Source organism: Lycium barbarum, chromosome 6 (assembly GCF_019175385.1).
Source record: "Lycium barbarum isolate Lr01 chromosome 6, ASM1917538v2, whole genome shotgun sequence".
In the NCBI taxonomy this organism is placed as follows: domain Eukaryota; kingdom Viridiplantae; phylum Streptophyta; class Magnoliopsida; order Solanales; family Solanaceae; genus Lycium; species Lycium barbarum.
In genome coordinates, this window is record NC_083342.1 from 133197611 (window position 1) to 133219516 (window position 21906).

Genomic DNA, 21906 nt, shown 5'->3' on the forward strand with positions numbered 1-21906 from the left:
CTAAATCTCTAACACTAGATACTAACATTTTAAATAAAGTCCACTAGGCTTTTGGCCTAGGGTTGATTTTATATATTCTTCTCAAACCAGCAAAGTGTCTTTACAAATGTAGCCAAAATAACTAATAAAATGCAGAAATTAAACCTAGTGATCATCTTAGGACTAAAATGTCAAAAGCTGATACCAAAATATGCTAAAAATGAACTAATACTTATAAATAAGTATCTAATGATATAGTAGCTTGTCCATGCAATCTTGAATTCCTTCCATGTATCCCAGCTCCACCATCTTGCATCCTTGCACCATTGCTGTCTCCATCTGAAAATTGCACTGCATATACCATGTATATCAGTGGTATATCTGTGCATATTAACCTCTGATAGTAATTACAATGGCGGGGTTCACATTCCCTTTAAATTTTCCCCGAGAAAGGAGAAAGACTGACTCTATTCTATAGTCTGGGAATACGCGGAGAAATTACCCCAAGAATAATAAAAACATAGGTAGAATTTTTATGTCTCATCAACAACAACATACCTAGTGTGATTCCACAAGTGGGGTTTAGGGAGAGTAGAGTGTAAGTAGATCTTACCTCTACCTCGTAGAGATAGAGAAGGCGTTCTCAATAGACCTTCGGCTCAAATAAGAAAATGAAAGCAGTACATAGAATTCGGAAGAAAAAAGAACAGTAAATTCAAAACGAAACCAAACTACTTAGAATTTTTTTACATTTTAATTATGTGGTTGACATTTTGCATGAAATAATAGAGCGCTATATGGAAGAAAGTCATATGTGTGGTCAAAAGTAGAATGACACAAAAAAAAACTCATATACATCAAAAGCACTAACTTCTTATTCGAGTAAATTACTAAGATTAAACTAGATAGACCAAATTGTATAAAATTAATTAAGTGAAAATATGATTGTTTGTTTAATTTGATAAATAAAATGTCTAAACAAAGTTATTTAAATCATATTTAAGTTTTTTCCTGTAAATTTAGTCCTCTAATTAATAAGATAGGAATTAACTAAATGTACTGGTTTTCTTTAAATGTAGAGATTAGTTCCCTTATTTTAGGAGGAGTATGAGGATGGAAAGTCATCTCTTAGTTTCTTGGTAAAAATTATTATCAGGCGACATGTTTTTACTTTCCTTCCTTTGAGAATCCTCACTGCCCTTCTCCTAAAGGTATCACATTTTCCTTTCTTATGTGTCTCTTTCTTCCTCTTTAAGATTTCATCTCTTTAATCTTTGGTTTTGTAAGATAGAGGCATTTTGTATCATTTGGAAATAATTATATGAAGTATTGATTCCATGTGGTAATAATCCTCATCGTTAAGAAATAAATAATAACGTTTCAAATAATGGGATCATTGATTATCATTACTTTCAGATTTTCTTGTTATTAGGATCATGTCTTTAGTTTCATGTTTTTTTGTTATTATATTGATAACTCTTGTGAATTCTTGAATGATAAGTAAATTTTTGTTTGGATCTTTAATGAACAGGGATCAATACTTAGGAGATCGGCGGAATCTGCGTAACTTGTTCTAGCGCAGATCGTGACAAAGACTTTTATAAAAATGTCTTCGTCATCGACTGGGGACTCTCCACCATCAGGTTCATCATCATCAAATTCACCACCATCATCCTCTTCGTCTCCACCAAATAATTCAGACTCTCAATCTCCTCCTTCTAACAACAATTCATCATCCGGAAAAGATAATAGTTCTTCTTCTGCTTCTAATAGTAACAACAATAACAATAATTCAAACTCTCAATCTCCCCCTTCTAACAACGATTCATCATCTGGAAAAGATAATAGCTCCTCTTCCTCTAATAATAACGGTAGTAACAGCAGCAACAACAACAACAACAACAACAACGATAATAATTCAAATTCTCAATCTCCTCCTTCTAATAATGATTCATCATCTGGAAAAGATAATAACTCCTCTTCAAATGATAACAGTAACAACAACAACAACAACAATAACAACAACAATAATAATAGTAACAATTCTGATAACAAGTCACATCCTTCACCAAAATCATCAGATTCATCAAAAGGAGGCTCATCACCTCCCCCTCCACCACCACCACCACCTCCTCCACCCCCTCCGCCGTCACATTATTCTCCTAACTCTAGATCTCTCTCCCCTCCAAAGCATCAACCAATAAAGTCGGATAATAAGGATAACAAAACAGCCCTCAAAATAGGAGTTGCTGCTGGAGCAGGACTATTATTTCTTGTCATGATAGTTTTCCTCATTTCTTGTTGTAAACGAAAAAAGAAAAGAAAGCGTGATCAAATGGGCTACTATCGAGACAATTCTCACGGAGCTATGAGTATACATCTTACTTGATTTTCTCTGTTGTCTTATGTTGTTGTGTGTTTAATTTCGACTTAGTATTTTACATTAAGGGAAAACACTACATTAGTAAAAAGATCAATGAAAGTAAAATTGTTGAATACTAGTTTGGTTTATAAATACAGAAACCGAAAAAGTATGAAAATTAGATTTTTGATCTTTCATTCTTTTTCCCCATCTCTACTTTGCATCCCCTGTTATTTGATTGTATCATATAAAATAAACGCTTCTTTCTCAATAGCTCATCTTTGTTCATTTTACAATTTCAATTTATTTCTTTACTAATGATGTTAAGTACATTTGTGAAATTTTAAAAATATAAAATTCTATTGCTTTACTTTTTTTTATAACTTGTTTATATTGAAATTATATTTCACGTTTGAGCGTGCTTGTAAAAGAAACTCATTTTTATCTTATTTAACATATATCATCCTTAGAGTTCCATGTTAGAAATGAAATTGGAAACGGGACTTTATACGTCCTTGTACATTTTTTTCTTAATTAAAAAGTACTCGTCTGTAGTTTATATGTCTGATGGGAAAAGCAACATGTCTATTAGAAAGGTTACAATTTCAATTGAAATTAGCAGGCTTGTCCAGCCACAATGTTATCATCATAACTTAGCGAGACAATCACTCTTTTGGAAAAGCTTGTGCAATAATATTATGCCTCGTGACTTTTGTTAATTTCTCTTTCTATATATATTTATTTATTTTTACTTTATCAAATTTCTAACATTCATTATGTATTTTACAGATAATCAACAATACTATAATAGTGGGCAATATGGGAACAATTGGCAGAATAACAGCAAACTCCAATCAACTGATCAGTTTCATAAGATGCCTCCTCCAGGCAGTGGACAAGTAAGCTCAGAACATAGTTGGCCAATAGCACCACCACCACCACCACCAATGATGAGTAGTAGTGAAATGAGCTCTGCGGCTTTCTCTGGTCCACATCAACCTCCTTTGCCACCTCCACATCCAGCAATGGCTCTTGGTTATAACCAAAGTAGTTTCACTTATGATGACTTAGTAGTTGCAACTGGAGGATTTGCTAAGGAAAATCTTTTGGGACAAGGTGGGTTTGGATATGTACATAAAGGAGTATTGCCTAATGGTAAAGAGGTTGCTGTGAAAAGTTTGAAATCTAATAGTGGACAAGGAGAAAGAGAGTTTCAAGCAGAGGTTGATATTATAAGTCGTGTACATCATCGACATCTTGTGTCTTTAGTTGGGTACTGCATTGCTGGCTCTCAAAGGATGTTAGTGTACGAATTTGTTGCTAACAGCACTCTTGAATATCACCTTCACGGTATGTATGTTTTATTTGCAAGACACTAAAATTGAAAAATCTTGGCATGTTTAATATAGAGAGAGACTTTTTTTCAAAAACTGATATCTTTTCTAGGTTGGAGAGAAACTTTACTTTTCAAAAAAATTATTTATTATTAAGATTGATAATAATATTAACGAGCTGGATGATATTTTAATTTAATTCTTGAACATTAAAGATTGATGACAATATCTAATTATCGATTAAAGAAATGAGATGAAGTTAAGGTTTGAGATGATCGTAACAGAAATAACTTTCACCTAAAAGTATGAGGAGTCATCTTCTCTCTTTAGGCAGAAATATTTTTGTAAGAAGGTATTTTTCAAATAACAAAACACTAGAAAATGACTTATTTTTTAGAAAGTTATTTTACATCCTACCAAGCATTAAGTTTAAATAGCTTGTTATTTTTATTTCGTATTTGGATTTTATCTCATATTTCATTGTTTCATTCATTTAGGATCTGGTCGTCCCCCAATGGATTTCAATACAAGACACAAAATTGCATTAGGAGCTGCGAAAGGCTTTGCTTATCTTCACGAAGATTGTAATTGTTGAACTTTTCATAATTTTCACTTTTAATATTTAACTTATATACATGTATTTTCATATCTAAGTATTCATATTTTATATATAAATTACAGGTCACCCTAAAATTATCCATAGAGACATTAAAGCTGCAAATATCCTATTGGACGAAAATTTTGATGCAAAGGTATTTCTATCTTAGAAAATAACATAGCATACCAATTACATGGGGAATTTCAGTTTTACTTAGATATACATACAAATTCTTATATCATGATTCTAATAATATTTTTATTAGGTGGCTGATTTTGGTCTAGCTAAGCTTTCATCTGACAACCATACTCATGTATCCACTCGTATCATGGGAACTTTTGGGTGAGTATTTTTCTAAAATATTTCTAACAATAACATCTTTCTTTTGTTTTATTTTTATCGAGGACATGACCTTAGATAAGAGGTTATGGAGAACACATATTAGGGTAGAAAGTTAGTGAGTAGTTGAGCGTTGTCACGCGTATTCTTGCATATTAGTAGCCGTAGTATTACTCTTATAGTTTCTTATCATTCGATTTCTACTATTATCCGTTGTTTCTTATATTTCTATTATCGTATTAATTTGTGGTAGTTAGGACTCTTTTTTTTTCAGACTGCTCTAACATGTTTTTAGAGTATTTTGCTATGGTTTATTCGCTCTTATTATTTCTTTTTTCGTATTGCTTTGAATGTTTGTCCTTGTGCCGAGGGTCTACCAGAAACATCCTTTCTACCTCACATGGTAGGAGTAAGGTCTGGGTATACTCTCCCCTCCCTAAAGCCCACTTTGTGGAATTGTTGTTGTTGTAGTTATTCCAATTTTCTCTTCTACTATTCTAATGCTTGTGTTTTCCTAGTGTGTGGACTTTACTTTCTTAAATATTGAACAATATCTCGGTGCGTTCACTTAAAATGAAATAATTGAAGTGTAATTATTTATATGGAATAACAGGTACCTAGCACCTGAGTATGCTTCAAGTGGAAAACTAACTGAGAAATCTGATGTCTATTCGTATGGAGTTATGCTTTTGGAACTTATAACTGGACGTCGTCCGATAGACATGGATGGTGACGATGATACCTTAGTGGAATGGGTATATACCTTATTTTTGTTTAACACAAGTTATGTATTCCACATAATTTATCTATGATCAGTACATATTTTATGAAAAATATATTATTATTATTATTATTATTATTATTATTATTTTACTTATTTTTCTATATTAGTTGGTAAGTTTGCTACGATTTATATATGCAGGCAAGGCCTATTCTCATGCGTGCAACAGAAGGTGGGAATTATGATGAATTGATAGATCCACGTTTAGAGGGGAACTTTGATGCCCAACAGATGTTATGTATGGTAGCATGTGCTGCTGCAACAATCAGACATTCTGCAAAAAGGCGTCCAAAAATGAGTCAGGTTAATTTCCTTTTGACCTTTTCTTTTTCCTTTTTATTAATTTTACGGTCAATCTTATATAAATGAATTAGAAATAAATATTTAATTAGTTGAATGTGATGATTAGTTATACATCACAATTATAAATTATCAATAGTTGAAGGACCAAACTATTATCCTTTTCAAAACCAAAATCCTCCTTAGTTTAAGGTTTAGTTTACCTTTTTTGGTGAGTAACTTAAAAGTATGTTATGTTTTACGTTCCTTTGTTATTGTTATTGTTATTGTGATTTTATGTATACGTTCTCATTTGAGAAAAAACGTAATGTTATGATATCATGAAATAATATTAATCAATGAAGTACTTTACACACACAGGTTGTACGTGCTTTAGAAGATGATGTTACTTTGGACGATTTAAATGAAGGAGGAAAACTGGGTCATAGTGCAACTCTCAGTTCTGGTGGAAGCTCTGAGCACGATGGAGGTTCATATGACTTAAAGAAATTCAGAAAATCCAGCATGTCGAGTCAAGAATACTCAAGCAGTGAGAACGGTGAATCTCGTGAATTTCGTCAGAACAAGAAGTGAACGTGTAGCCCTTAATCAGAATCATTGCTTTTGAAAAGTAGGGGTGATTACTTCGACTCCTGATATAATTATAAATTGCATTTATTTATGTATAATTATTAAATTGTAGACACGACACACAATGATTGACCAATTGAACTTGATCACAAAGATGCTTCACGTACTTAAGATTGAGTCTTTTGGTGAATAATAATATTCTTCTATCGCGAAGCTTAGGCGGTTGCAATTTTAAGTTTGAATTATTTTTGAGTTCGTCATCAAATTTTGTTGAAATTTGGGAAACAATTGATGTGCATTAGTTTGCACAATACATTTTGAATCATGTTATGCAATTTAATTTTCATGTTTTGAATATTTGTATTTGATATTCTATAGGCAAGCTTTAACCCATATTAACATCTTAGTTTTGTTTTACATTTTTCACCAAGGCGACTAGCCGAGTCTATTTTCTAATACGCTTGCATCTTTATTAAAAATCAGATGAAGTTAGAATATATAACTAGTTTTGTTATAATTAAAAGGACCAAATGATAAATACTATAAAAAATTACTTTCAAATGTCATTTTTTAAATTTTAATCTAAAGTTTAAAGCACTCATGTGTCAAATTTCAATCATATTTATGGCCAAACTAAAAGAAAAAAAAAATATTATACAAACTAGGAAGTCAACATGAAATGTTTTTGTTCGCACACACCAATTTCATTGTAATCTTTCGTGTTTGAAAATTGGGATTCACCGCTTTTTTTTATTCACTCACATATACACGCATAAAAACGCATACACACACATATATAAAGAGGGTGTGCAATTGAATATTTGCTACTTAGATATTTTGTCGAAGTTCAAGTATCTCGAGAAAACAACATTGGTACTCCTAACGAGGAACGTGCATTCGTGGAATGCCTTAAGATATTCCCAATTTCAAATGTCAACAAGATATTATTTACAAATATAAAGAGTTAAAGCTTAGAAGAAAAAAGACCAAAATGAACTATTCGTAATTCTAATGCTTTACCTATTACTTCGTGAAAGTTGGAACACTATGAGAGATGACAAAATTTTGGGTATTGTAAGTGTATAAAGTTTGAAGAGATTAATTGTGGCATTCGTAAGATGAGCAGAGGAAGAGTGACCGGGCCATACGAGATTTGGGTGGAGTTTTAGAAAAGCATAGACACGGCAAGTCTGGAGTGGCTGATTGGATTGTTGAATGTCATTTTTAAGATAACAAAGATGCTTGAATAGTGAAGGTGGAGTATGATTATTCTATTGTACCAGAGCAAAGGCGATGCTTAAAATTATAACAACCATGAAGGTATCAAGCTGTTTAGCAACACTATGAAAGTGTAGGAGAGAGTGGTGAAGATGAGGTGAACAGGGGGTGTGTCTATTTCTAAATGCTGGGGCGGTCAACTACAGAAGTCATCCACCTTGTGAGGAGACTGGCGGAACAAGAGGAAGAGAGACTTACATTCATTGACCTAGAGAAAGCTTACGACAAAGTTCAAGTGAGGTTCTATGGAAATACTTGGAGCCTATTAAGAACATGTACAATGGAGTTAAGACCATGGGTGAGGACAGTGGGAGGAGACTCGGAGCAGTTCCTAGTCAGGATGGGGTTGCACCAGCGATCGACTCTTAGCTCGTTCCTATTTTCCTTGGTGATGGATAAATTGACTTTGCATACAGACAAGACCCGTCATTTTAAATTTTGTAAAAAAACCTATGCTCGACATGAAGAGATTGTCCATACATGTCAGAGGATTAGATTAAAGAATAGCTAGTTGCAAAATTTATTAGACCAGTGAAACTTTGTAAGATTACAAGTATTTGAAAGTTTATGATGCGCGATTTATTAATGCGGCGCCTTAGGATTTTTTGGTATCTTGTTTATGAACTATAATTTGCTCATTTGGTAAGATTGTATAAGAGTTGAGAAAATGTTGATAATTTTCACAAAGTGTGAGGTTTTATGTTTATGTGAAAAGATACAACTTAAGAAATTCAAATTACAAGTCCAAATAAAATTTCAACTTCAAATAAACTTATGTTCAAATCAATGATTCCAAATCATGTCCAAACGGGCCCTAAGGGTCCGATGGCCCCGTTCGGCCATTGTTTTTTTTTTTTCTAGTAAAAACTTTTCAACATAATATTTAGCTATATTTATAATGATTTGTAAATTAGTTTTTGAAGACAAGTATTCAAATTTGAAAAAGTTACTCACAAAACTTTAATTTTTGTTTCCAAGTGAAATACATGTCCATACATAATTCGACTTTCAAATACTATTTTTCAACTTCAACTTCAACTCTATTGTTTTTTAAATATTAATCAATTTATGTCCAAACACCTATTAAATGTTTCGATTTTGAAAAATAGAAATAATGATATTCTACTTGTGTAAGATTACAATAATATAAGGATTTGTCAAAATACAAAAAGTGTATATAGGTGGAATGTAATTTTTAGAAATGGAGAGATTTATTTCACGATATAACGTGGACACAACCCATTAGTTACTGACCTCCGTTTTCTTTAACAGTAAAATAAAATAGTGATCGGTTAAACCGGATCGGGTTATATTTCACCCTTATAACCCTCTTCACTGAACTTGTACGTTAAGGGAGATCGAGAGATCTGTAATTCAACATCGCTGCTTCGCCCATATAAATACTCTACAAACTAATTCTTTCTGTTATTCACAAATCGGATCTCAGCTTTTTTCCGATTACATTCTGATCCACTAGGTTTCTCTTTATTTTACCTGAATCCTTACAGATCTGTGTTGTACTTTCAGAAATGGCTCAACCTCTAGTGAAGAAGGACGACGATCGCGATGACGAAAGTACGATTTATTTTCTTAATTGAATTGGTGTTTTTATTGTGTTAACGTAGATTGTAGCACAAGCTTTTTGTTTGATTCCTCTTGTTAATTTGTCGTTTTTTTTTTCATTTGATTGATGCTGCGTATAGATCTACATTGTGGTTTATCATTCTTCGTTAGTTGTTTATGTGTTTAAGTGAATCTGGACGATAATAAGTCTGATTTCAGTGGAATATTTGTGAATCAGCTTTTGTTACTAGCTGTTTTTTATTTCCTTCTGATTACTACTTTTCTATGCTGCAATTCGTAATTCAGTCTTAAATTGCTATTTGGAATATTTAATTTTGTAAGACTCCTAATAGGTGTGTACCGGAATGATGTCGGGGTTGCTCAGGTTATTACGGTGTAGTTTTATACTGGAGAATAATCATTTTCTGCTTAGATCTATGTAAAGTAGGATTGAATATGCATTTTAGCGGTGAAATGTCATTTTCACTCTGTTAACGTAGATTGTAGCACAAGCTTTTTGTTTCATTTCTCATGTTAATTTGTCGGTGGTTTTGCATTTAATTGATTGTATTATTGCTTTCGCCCGAGATTGTCGATTGATGCTGCGTATAGATCTGCATTGCAGTGTTGATTCTTCGTTAGTTTTTTATGTAGTCAAGTGAATCTGGACGATAATGAGTTTTTTTTTTTTTTTTTGATTTCCTTCTGATAACTTCTTATCAATGCTGCATAATTCAGTAATAAATCTCTATTCGGCATATTTAATTTTTTTTAGTTCTTAAAAATAGTGTGATAGGTGTGTACTGGAATGATGCCGGGGAAGTTAATTTTCTCAGACTTTTACGGTGTAGTTTGTACACTGTAGAATAATCATTTTATTCTCAGATCTATTTGAAGTAGGATTGAATACGCGTTTTAGTGGGTGAAATGGCATTTTCATGTTGGATTTCTTTGGCAATACATAATTCAGTGTATTTAACTTTTTAAGTTAACGTAGGATTGAATATGCGTATTAGTGGTGAAATGGCATATTCATGTTGGATTTATATGACAATACAGTGGACTATTCCCCGTTTATGGGGATTGAGAAGGGCGCTGTTCTTCAGGAAGCTAGGGTTTTCAATGATCCTCAATTGGATGCAAGGAGATGCTCACAGGTATGTTGTTTTGGTCCTTTTTTTTTAAGAATTTTTTTTTGCTGTGCGAAAGTAAATTAACACCCATTCTGTTTTGGTGGCATGTTAAATTGGTTGGACTAATTTGTTCATCGATATTTGGGTGCTTTTTCTGTGTTTCAGGTCATCACAAAGCTTTTGTATCTTCTGAATCAGGGCGAGACATTTGCAAAGGTTAGCTCTAGAGCTATTAGTTTTGGCAGTAAAACATCTATTCTTTTTTTTTTCTTCCAGCATAACTGGACAACGAAATATTACAGATTAAATGTCCAAACCATGGAATCACACTGATGCTTGTGCTAGGGTAGGCTTCCCATCACAACAGATCCTGCATGAATATCTTACCTTACCCCCCCCCCCCCCCCCCACACACACACACACAAAAAAAAAAAAAAAAGATCCTGCATGAATGCGGAATGCTCCGTACACCGAGCTGGCCTTTAAATGTCCCAAACCGCCATTTAAATAGGTAAAAGGAAAATGGAAGAAATTGAGAGATGTGTAATTAGCTATCAGAGTAAAGCATCTATATATTATGAGAAAAAGTAAAAGGTTCTGAATCTTCCTTTGCAGCATGGGGGTTTGGAAGTTATGGATAATATATAACTCCTTGACATGCACAGTCCATTGTTTTTGCACAATGAAGGGCATAATTTTTCATGAATGCTACTTCACTTTGTATCTCACAGATGACAGAACAACTTTTTTATCTGGATTTTTGTGGCCATACACAGAATTGGAATTAGCTGATTATTGCTGTAATCTGTAGGTCATATCATATGTGATTTACCTTATCGAAAAATAAAAAAAGAAAGAGGATAATATCACCTGCTATTGCATGTTTTCTTGGAGTGAAGGATATTTTTCAGTAATGCATTACATATAGTGTGTTAGTATGATAGATTTTTTCACATTAATGATAATTTTTGATGATTAATGATCTCGGAAGTATCTCAATGCTGCTATTCAAACACTAGTCTGTTGTGGTCGTGATCTATGTTCACATTATGGAATGCGCTTCTCTAGACACTGTCCAACAGTTAGAATTTTTGAATCTATATGTTTGGCTAGTCAAACGGGGAAATTGCATACATGTTTAAACTAAAGTCTATTAGCCAAATTGGATTGGAGACCTAGTCAAACAGCTAACCAATACAACAACAATAACATACCCAGTTGGATCCCACAACGTGAGGTCTGGGGAGGGTAAAGTGTACGCAGACCTTACCCCCACCTTGGAAGGTAGGGAGGCTGTTTCCGAAAGACCCTCGGCTCAAAAGAAAACAAGGAAAACAAGGGAAAAGAGTCAGATACGGAAAGCAAATCAAAATCATGTGAAAATGAGAAATAACAAGAGCAATGAAGTCATGATAAAATAACAAAGATAGACAAGACCAACACATAGAAGCAGGATAAAAATACTCCTAATGCGAGAAAGGAAACCTCGCGGCCCCCCACTAGCCCTCTACCCTGATACTCGACCTCCACCCCCTCCTATCACCGGTCATGTCCTCGGTAAGCTGGAGTAACACCATGTCCTGCCGAATCACCACTCCCCAGGCCTTCTTTGGCCTACCCCTCCCTCTCTTCAGGCCCACCACTTCCATCCTCTCATAACTCCTCACTGGCGCATTAGCGCATCTCCTCTGCACGTGGCCGAACCATCTCAACCTCCCTTCTCGCATCTTATCCACCACAGGAGCCACACCCACCTTATCCCGAATCACTTAATTCCGAATCCTATCTCTCATGATATGCTCGCACATTCATCTCAGCATCCGCATCTCAGCTACCTTCATCTTCTGGACATGCACTTTCTTAACTGGCCAGCATTCCGTCCCATACAACATAACCGGTCTAACCACCACTTTGTAGAACTTTCCCTTTAGAATAGGCGACACTTTCTTATCACACAACACCCCTGATGCGAGCTTCCATTTCATCCATCCCGCTCCAATACGATGTGTGACATCGTCGTCAATCTCGCCAGTCCCTTGGATGATCAACCCCAGGTACTTGAAACTTTCTTTCTTTGGGATGACCTGAGTATCCAGCTGCACGTCCTCGTCCTTTACTTGACTCCCATTACCGAACTTGCACTCTAAGTACTCTGTCTTAGTCCTGCTCAACTTGAAACCCTTCGACTCCAGAGTCTGTCGCCAAACCTCCAGTCTCGCGTTAACACCGCTCCGCGACTCGTCAATAAGCACAATGTCATTTGCAAACAACATGCACCACAGTACCTCTCCTTGAATGTGGCTTGTCAGAACGTCCATTGCCACAGCAAACAGAAACGGGCTAAGCGCGGACCCCTAGTGCAGGCCCAACGTGACTGGAAAGTGTTCCGAGTCACCTCCAACCGTCCTCACCCGGGTTTTGACTCCATCATACATGTCCTTAATCGCTCTAATGTATGCTACAGGAACACCTCTAGCTTCCAGACATCTCCACAGCACCTCTCTTGGGACTTTGTCGTAAGCCTTCTCAAGGTCGACAAACACCATGTGCAAGTCAGTCTTCTTATCCCTATACTGCTCCACCAACCTTCTCACCAGGTGAATGGCTTCTGTAGTCGAACGCCCCGGCATGAATCCGAACTGGTTCTCCGAAATAGAAACTAACTTCCTCATCCTCGCTTCCACCTCTCTCTCCCAAACTTTCATCGTATGGCTCAACAGCTTGATACCCCTATAGTTGTTGCAGTTCTGAATATCCCCCTTGTTTTTATACAACGGGATCATGGTGCTCCATCTCCACTCTTCAGGCATCTCCGCCGTCCTAAAAATAACATTCAACAACCGCGCATGCAACAAATTAAAGATAGTTTCCCTCCCTTGACGTGTTTCCACTTCCTTTACTTTGTCTTGGTGCCCAAATTAACCATTTCTCTGCTGTACAATGTTTCTTTTTTAATAGAAATGGAGCCATTTGAAGGGGAGCCTAGGCGTAATTGGTAAAGGCGCTGCCATGTGACTAGGAGGTCACGGGTTCAACCCGTGGAATGAACCCCCTGCAAAATGTAGGGTAAGGCTGCATATAAAACCCTTGTGGTCCGGCTCTTCCTTGGACCCTGCGCATAACGGTAGCTTAGTGCACCGGACTGCCCTCTTTTAATATAACTGGAGCCATTTGGTTGTGATGTAAATTCTTGTTTTAACCCGTGTACATATCTCTGCACGTCCATAATATGGATCTTTCAGAAGTTCTCTTTATTGCCATTTTTAATTTACAAACTGAAGAAAAATTAAATATTCCTGTCTTTTCTATAATTGAGAGCTTTTAATCCTTCTCCCCGCTTAGGACAGATACGGGAAGTAGCGAGATTACGATTCCTTCATGGGAAATCCCCGAAAGCAGTTGCTCCAGCAGATCTCCTTACGTCACTTTGATGGCGTTCTCTCTCTCTCCCTCTATTTTTCTATGAGAACTTCCACTTAAGTTGTTTTAATTTGTAGGTTGAGGCTACAGGAGTCTTCTTTTCTGTCACAAAACTCTTTCAGTCAAAGGATATTGGTCTCAGGAGAATGGTGTATCTGATAATTAAAGAGCTTTCTCCTTCCGCAGACGAGGTTAGATATGGACTGATTTCTTCTTTGTTCGTGTAAGGTTCCACTTCTTCTATGAATGAAAATAACATGTGGGCTCTTTGCCTTCTAAAGGTTATCATTGTTACGAGCTCTCTTATGAAGGACATGAATAGCAGAACTGATATGTATCGGGCAAATGCTATTCGGGTCCTTTGTCGAATCACGGATGGGACACTTCTCACCCAAATAGAGAGATACTTGAAACAAGCCATTGTTGACAAAAATCCTGTTGTTGCAAGTGCTGCCCTTGTGAGTGGAATCCATTTGCTTCAGGTAAGGTTTCAAAGAACCCTTTTTCATTTTTTGCTCGTTTGGTTGTATCTTCCTAACTCTCCTTGGCCTATGTATATTTTTTTTTTTAAACAGACAAATCCAGAAATTGTGAAAAGATGGAGCAATGAGGTCCAGGAAGCTGTGCAATCAAGGGCAGCTCTTGTTCAGTTCCATGCACTGGCCCTACTGCACCAGGTATGATATGTGCTTTATTGTTAACCAATTTTTCGTTGGACTTTTATCTATATCATAAAATTTTCCTTGTTGACACAATCATATCGAGTAAGTCCTCATAATTAAAGTATTGGAGACCCCAAGGGTTAGTTCAAGTGGCAAAGGTTGAGGGACATGTTGACTTAGGTTACAGATTCGAGCCTTGTGCCATGCAAACTAAGCTTGGTATCTAAGTGGAAAAGGGTAGAGGCTTGGTATCCAAGTGGAAAATGGTAGAGGAGTGGACCCATTATCCCCCGAGTTTCGAAGGCATTAATCCTAAGGGTTGGCCCCAGATAGATTTTGTGGTCATTAGAAAATTTGAAGTATTGAAACAGTACCAGTCCTGATATATCCGTATGTTTCTAAATCTTAAAATGTTTGGTGGATTCCCTTTCGTTCAATGGTCAGGTTTTAACATGCTTTTGATCTCTGGTTTCCTACCACCGCTTAAGTGTTGTGTTTTTTTATATTCTACTATTTTTTAAAATCTCAGCAGTATTTTTCTTTCATTTAGTTTCTTTTTGGTTGGTTCTTACAATGTTTTGGAGATAAAGTGGTAATGGATCATATGACAGGTTATGTTCCCTGTCTTGACATGTGCAAGGTTCATGTACCTGATATGATTTTTTTCCTGCATTTGCAGATTCGGCAAAATGACCGTTTGGCTGTTAGCAAGCTAGTTACCAGTTTGACAAAAGGGAGTGTCCGCTCGCCTCTAGCTCAATGCCTTTTGATTCGCTATACTAGTCAGGTGCCCTGTTTCCCCCCCTTCCCCTCCAGTTTTAGTGTTAACGTAATTATTTGACTGGGCTTTTGCCTACTGGAAAGAAATCCTAATTTTGGATTTTTTATGGTGAATTGGATTAATATATGTTCAGGTTATAAGAGAATCTGGCATTAGTCAAACAGGAGATCGGCCATTCTATGACTATTTAGAGAGTTGCCTTCGTCACAAAGCGGAAATGGTTATTTTTGAAGCAGCTAGGGCAATCACAGAGCTTAATGGTGTGACTACTCGAGAATTAACTCCTGCTATTACTGTTCTACAGCTCTTTTTAAGCTCTTCTAAGCCAGTTCTTAGGTTTGCTGCTGTCCGCACTTTGAATAAGGTGATTCATTTTAGTATTTCATTTGTCTACTAGTTTATTATGATTGGTTAATTTGGTAACTGCGATTCATGAATAATTATTTAGTTGTTTAGTTGAATGATGCACATTAACCAATGCTGCCACATCCGGATACTCCTATCTCTGTTTTTGTAAACAAATATTAGAACTTTGTTGATTTTTATGCCACTAAAAAATAGTACTGATTGGTTAAAATATTAACCTTCTTAAACTTTGTAACTGAAAAAGCTTAATTTATTCAGAAAAACAGTAGAAGAGCTTAATCTATTATAGTACCAACTGCTTTCTGCTGAAGGCAGCACAAGTATTAATTTTTGAACCGTGTGTAGGTGGCAATGACACATCCTATGGCTGTGACGAATTGCAACATTGATATGGAGAGCCTGATTTCTGATCAAAACAGGAGTATTGCAACTCTGGCCATCACAACTCTACTCAAGACCGGGAATGAATCAAGTGTTGATCGTCTAATGAAGCAGATCACTAACTTCATGTCTGACATTGCTGATGAGTTTAAGATAGTGGTGGTGGAAGCCATTAGATCATTGTGTTTGAAGTTCCCCCTTAAGTACAGATCTTTGTGAGTAATCATGGACTTCTGTTAGAAACCTGGATATCAGTACATGCCAATTTTTTTGTTACTTCTTTACAAGCACTTGACATGGATATTTTATGTTTTTTAATAACAATAGGATGAATTTCTTGAGCAATATTTTGAGGGAAGAAGGTGGATTTGAGTACAAGAAGGCCATTGTTGATTCAATTGTGATCCTGATTAGAGATATCCCAGATGCTAAAGAAGGTGGCTTGCTCCACCTGTGTGAATTCATTGAGGACTGTGAATTTACATATCTTTCTACTCAGGTTAATTTCCTCTGTTCTTGCTAATCATGGTTTTCTTTTCTATCTATGTTATTTCATTGCATCTTTTGTTTCATTTGGTTTATGAGGTGTTGTACTGATTTATTTCTCACCTCGATCTATCCATAGATACTACACTTTCTTGGAAATGAAGGACCTAAGACCTCTGACCCCAGTAAGTACATACGATACATATATAATCGGGTGATACTTGAAAATGCAACAGTTCGGGCGAGTGCGGTGAGCACCTTAGCGAAGTTTGGTGCCTTGGTTGATTCATTGAAGGTAGAATTGTTCTGGTTTCAGTTTGTGTCATTACTGAATGCTGCATCTCGACTTTAAAATTGGTTCTTTAATATGCTGCAGCCTCGTATATTTGTGCTGTTGAAGCGTTGTCTGTTTGACAGTGATGATGAGGTTAGTCCTTAGATTTCATGCCTCTGGTTATTTTTATGCTTTATTGCTTTTTTAATGATTACTTTATCCTTTTCCATTTCGTGTTTATCAGGAGAACCATTCTTTAATTTGCTTAATTTATGCCCATATATATATATGAGGAATCACGTGCTTTCCTAACGTATTATTGTTTCCAATCCAATAAAAGGAAGGAAGAGAACGAACCAAAGATTCCATAATTCCCGATGTTCATTCATGGTGTTGGGATTGCAGACCACTTTGGCATTTACTCATAAGAATTCCCTTTACCAACCAAAAATGGTTGAGCCTTCAGCCTGTCTTCTAACCCTCCCCCATATCTTTTCGTCATTCATATGTAAACTAGAAAGGAAGTTTTCCTTGTTTTTTACAGTTTAACTATGTTTTCCATTCATTTGCAGCAAGCAACTTGCATTTCATTTGTATCGCATGGACTTGTTTTTAGCAACCTACATATGTGAGAAATCATCTGAAATGAAATACGTATCTGATTATCTGCATCTCCTTGCTCATAAGAAACACAATGTTTTGTCATGAATGAAATGTTAAAACTTCCATCAGCTTCGTCTTCATTTTCTATCTTGTAGCTCTGGGGTCTGGTAAATGAATCAAATAGTTCTCTATTGCCTTCAATGATTGGATATGTGTTTTTATTTGTGTTATAATTTTTTTGCAGTTAGCTCTTCTACAGGCTTCAACAATTGCAATTTGTGTTTCTACTTGTGTTATAAGGGTGTTTGGATTGGCTTTTTAAAAGTAGCTTATAAGCTACAGAACCAATAAGTTGGGAATACCCAACTTTTGGCTTATTTTTATACTTTTTTGGCCTAAAACTAAGTGCTTATAAGCACTTTTTATCTTTCCCAAACACCACAAAAAATAGAAAAGAGCTTAAAAGCCAGTAAGCACTTAAAATAAGCCAATTTATCCAGTAAGCACTTAAAATAAACCAATTTAAACACCCTCATAATCTTTTTTCAGTTAGCTTACAAGTGTTGCAATCTTTTGGCAGGTTCGTGACCGTGCAACACTTTACTTGAATACCCTTGGTGGTGATGGTGCAGTTGTTGAAACTGATGAAGAGGTGAAGGAATTCCTTTTTGGTTCACTCGGTGTCCCTCTGACCAATCTGGAAACCAGTTTGAAGAACTATGTATGTGGCTTCTCTATATTGTGATCTTTAGTTCTCGTTGCATTTCTTATCTCATTTTTTTGCTATAATGGTGGCAGGAGCCATCGGAGGAGCCATTTGATATTCATTCTGTACCTAAGGAAGTCAAATCTCAACCCTTGGCAGAGAAGAAAGCACCTGGTAAAAAGCCAACCGGTTTGGCTGCTCCACCTGTGGCCCCCACTTCCACTGTTGATGCATATGAAAGATTACTGTCCTCTATTCCAGAATTTTCCAGTTATGGGAAGCTTTTCAAGGTTTGTTGATTCATATTCATAATTATTTATATCTTGTATGGTGATTTCTTTTGTACTTGTTTGAGCTAATCATTTTTTCCCCCATGTATTATCAGTCATCTGCGCCAGTGGAGCTTACAGAAGCTGAAACAGAATATGCAGTTAATGTTGTCAAGCACATTTTCGACAGTCATATCGTGTTCCAGTACAACTGCACCAACACTATTCCTGAGCAATTGCTGGAAAATGTATTGAACTTTTCTTTGGAGGAGCTTCTTGCATTTTAATTTGAGATGATCATCATTTTGAAGTGTTATTTGCCTGCTGCAGGTCAGTGTTATAGTAGATGCTTCTGAAGCCGAGGAGTTTTCTGAAGTAGCATCCAAACCTCTCAAGTCCCTTCCATACGATACCCCAGGGCAGACATTTGTGGCTTTTGAGAGACCGGAAGGAGTCCCTGCTGTTGGGAAATTCTCAAACACGTTAAGATTCATCGTTAAAGAGGTATACTTCTCCTGAATTATTTTGTGAACAGATCTGGATGGAGTCTCTGTCTATGACTTGAGAGATGACCATGTTTAGCTTTCTTTCCTTTTTTCTGTCTGGTTGTTTAGCTTTTCTGGTAGTCATGTAACTTGTACGTATTGAGAACTCTTCTCTATATTGTCTATGAATAATCAATCTTATATCTGGTATTTTAGTCCGGATATGGATTTTTGAGCTGTGATCACTCGTTAACAACTATACCAGCCATGTGAACTCTGTGGAGCATCTTGGCTAAGTCATCTCCTTTCCTTAATAATAGCTGCATCGCGACAACCATCTTTTAGCTTAGCCTGTACAAAATATAGCTGCATCGCGACAACCATCTTTTGGCTTAGCCTGTACAAAATATAGCTGCATCAGAAAAAAGTTGTGTTACTTAGTCACCAGTTTCAAAAGAAAGTTGTGTTACTATTCAACTACAGTATTAAACTTCAGAACCAACAAAACTAAACAAAGTGAATGACTTCTTAACAATCCTTCCTAGCCCAACCTCCAAAAGGAGGGGAAAAAAAGAAAAAAAAAAGAAAAGAAACTTCTGATTCTTTTCTTTCCATTAGTATTCAACAGTTCTGTTCTGAAATGTAGCTCTTTTTTAACTTGCCAAATGTGTTTCTACAATATCTTTCCTAATGCAATGTGATGATATGCTGTGCTATTCGTTGGTGATTCACTAGGTTGATCCATCTACTGGTGATGCTGAAGACGATGGTGTCGAAGACGAATACCAGCTAGAAGATCTTGAGGTTGTTTCAGCAGATTATATGCTAAAAGTAGGAGTGTCCAACTTTAGGAATGCCTGGGAGAGTTTGGGAGATGATTGTGAAAAGATAGATGAATATGGTCTTGGACCAATGGAAAGCCTGACTGAAGCTGTAAATGCAGTCATCACCCTTCTTGGCATGCAACCTTGCGAGGTTTGTCTTTCATTCATGTTTTAATCAACTCAAACACTGTTAGAACTCATTTAAAGCAAGGGCATACTTTACAGATTACCTCATTCATTTGTGGTCAAACATTTTTTGAGCAACTATGCGCATTTCTCTATCTGTGGAACCTCAAACTGTTCTATAATGTTTTTCCAGGGCACTGAGGTAGTCCCAAGCAACTCAAGATCACACACATGTTTATTATCTGGTCTTTACATTGGCAATGTAAAGGTTCTAGTTCGGTTGTCATTTGGACTCGGTGGGCCAAAGGAGGTTGCAATGAAACTGGCTGTTAGGTCCGAAGATATATCTGTCAGTGATGCAATTCATGAAATTGTTGCAAGTGGCTAGTTTTGTTAGATGGCTGAAGATCAGTATCTTAATGGAAAGTGAAGTTATTTTTCTCTTTTTTTTCTTTTTTCTTACAAAGTAAATTTGATCAGTTCAGAACTGCGAGACACTCTTCAACGAGTCAGTCGGCTGGGGAATTCAAACATAAAATTGATTTACTGGTTCCTTTTTTGTGTTCGAAGTAGTTGATAGTTCTAGCCCGTATATTTTGCTTAATATTGTTAAAGTGTTACCTGATGTACTTGGTCCTTAGAAAGTTGGCACCATGATTGTTGTATTCATTCTAAATTTTGCGATCAAGATAGTTCACTCTTTGTGTGATTATGGAAGTGCAAGGTAGGGGTCAGGATCACAAAGTGAATAAATCACTAAATGAGAGTACCGATCACTTTAAAGATGATGCATTTTATTAGGCAGGACCTGGCAAAATATATGCACATGAAATTTATCTTTCACCACTAGACAAATGCGTCACTGGAAAAAGAAAATAGAGATGTGATGCTGCATAGAAATCGTGAAGCAGAAATAAATAAAGTCATTTCCATTTAGCATAAAATCTTTGATCACTCCATAGTAACATTCTTTTCAAGGGAATTATAACATTTCTTTCCTTGAGATGCAAATGTCTAGGAACAATCCTGTTTCTAAGGCTGAAAGCAAAGTACTGAGGAAACAGTTTCAGTTCCTCAAGATCCCTCTTCATCTCCTCAACCAAATACTCATACTTTGGCCACAAGTTGTCTTCAATACTGTAACCAAATATAGCAGGAAATCTAGCACAAAACTTGGCTGATTCTTCATAAGAAAACCCAATTCCCTGCAAAAATCTAACTTTTTCTTGCAATTTATCCACTCGGGTATTCAATAGATGAGCATTTAAGGTAGTTGGCAAGTTCAAATTTCCAATGTCTAATTCTTTAAGATAAAGCAGTGTTGGTCTCAAACAGAAGGGGACATTGGATTCAAGAATTTGAGGGCATCGGATAATTAAACCTCGAGTTTCGTCTGGGGTTGCAGCTAAATCAAACTTGAAGAAATCAAATACAGGTTCAACATTAAATTCAGGAGAAAATACATGGTCACAAACAAGAGCAATTCTTGATATATCAGCCTCGGAGAAGCCTTGAGAATTGAGAAAGTTCACAGTGGATAAAATTTGGGAAAGAGATTCTGAGGATGAGGTTATTTTATAGGTTTTGGTACCAGGCTTGATAATGCCAAGGGATTTTAGATAACGTAGATTTTCACGGTGAGAAGTATGAAACCTAAGTTGGAAATTTGGGTTTGGAGATGAAGAAAAAGGGATATTTGTGGCAGAGATAAAGAAGCAGATTTTTGTTGTTGGGATAGAAGAGCAAAGAAACATAGCTTCTTTCCTCTTGTCTTGGTTCTCTTTAGCCACATTTATCTACGTTGTGTATTTGTCATGTGGCTCCACATATTTATATGTCATCGTTAGTTATGACAATATTATGCTTCTTCCTTCCCAAATTGTCCACAATACGAGTAGTACTTAACAGTTTTTCTTATTTTAAGAAATGGTGAAATAATGCCTTTTAATATATTGGTCAATATGTTTTTTTTTTTTTTTTTTTTACTACTGTAAATAGGAGAACCCTCTAATCCTCGAGAAGTGAATTTTGCGTGTTCTACTCGCATTCTTCTTAGTGAGCTTCCTACCTTCCTTAGGTAAGGTGTCCGATTCGAACCCCTCAATATTCTCTTCAAGTCCGCAAGTTAAAAGTTGAATTAGAAAAATATCTTCCCCCACCTAAAAAAATAAAAAAAAGAACTTTTATTAAATGAATAATTTTGTTATGCTAAATCGGATGCATGATAAGGGACTCCCTCCCACAGTCCAACTGATTGTTGCTCTTTTTCTGCTTCCACCACCAAAC

At 36.0% G+C, this 21906-nt stretch overlaps 3 protein-coding genes across 4 annotated transcripts; 2 read left to right on the top strand and 1 right to left on the bottom strand.

The window, feature by feature from the left end:
• Window positions 1-1058: 1058 nt before the first annotated feature.
• Window positions 1059-6605, top strand: LOC132600256 (putative proline-rich receptor-like protein kinase PERK6). 2 transcript variants are annotated; one of them, XM_060313330.1, is made up of 9 exons: window positions 1059-1190; window positions 1511-2351; window positions 3131-3691; window positions 4173-4259; window positions 4357-4427; window positions 4539-4615; window positions 5226-5367; window positions 5535-5696; window positions 6054-6605. In XM_060313330.1, the coding sequence occupies exons 2-9, from the start codon at window positions 1586-1588 to the stop codon at window positions 6264-6266; spliced, it is 2079 nt and encodes a 692-aa protein (XP_060169313.1). In that variant the 5' UTR covers window positions 1059-1190; window positions 1511-1585; the 3' UTR covers window positions 6267-6605. The 2 variants fall into 2 exon arrangements, with proteins under 2 accessions (XP_060169313.1, XP_060169315.1); XM_060313332.1 differs by lacking the exon at window positions 1059-1190 and adding an exon at window positions 1210-1321.
• A 2249-nt stretch (window positions 6606-8854) lies between these two features.
• LOC132599161 (coatomer subunit gamma) lies at window positions 8855-20332 on the top strand. Its single transcript, XM_060312407.1, has 18 exons — window positions 8855-9116; window positions 10164-10261; window positions 10403-10453; window positions 13735-13848; window positions 13939-14139; window positions 14233-14334; window positions 14999-15106; window positions 15234-15464; window positions 15812-16062; window positions 16175-16346; window positions 16473-16628; window positions 16710-16760; window positions 17791-17931; window positions 18009-18206; window positions 18302-18433; window positions 18516-18689; window positions 19406-19645; window positions 19814-20332. Exons 1-18 carry the CDS (start codon window positions 9071-9073, stop codon window positions 20006-20008), a joined length of 2661 nt encoding a protein of 886 aa, XP_060168390.1. The 5' UTR covers window positions 8855-9070; the 3' UTR covers window positions 20009-20332.
• A 202-nt stretch (window positions 20333-20534) lies between these two features.
• LOC132599162 (transcription termination factor MTEF1, chloroplastic) lies at window positions 20535-21747 on the bottom strand. The gene has a single exon (XM_060312408.1). The coding sequence runs from the start codon at window positions 21372-21374 to the stop codon at window positions 20544-20546; it is 831 nt and encodes a 276-aa protein (XP_060168391.1). The 5' UTR covers window positions 21375-21747; the 3' UTR covers window positions 20535-20543.
• Between the last annotated feature and the right edge of the window lie 159 nt (window positions 21748-21906).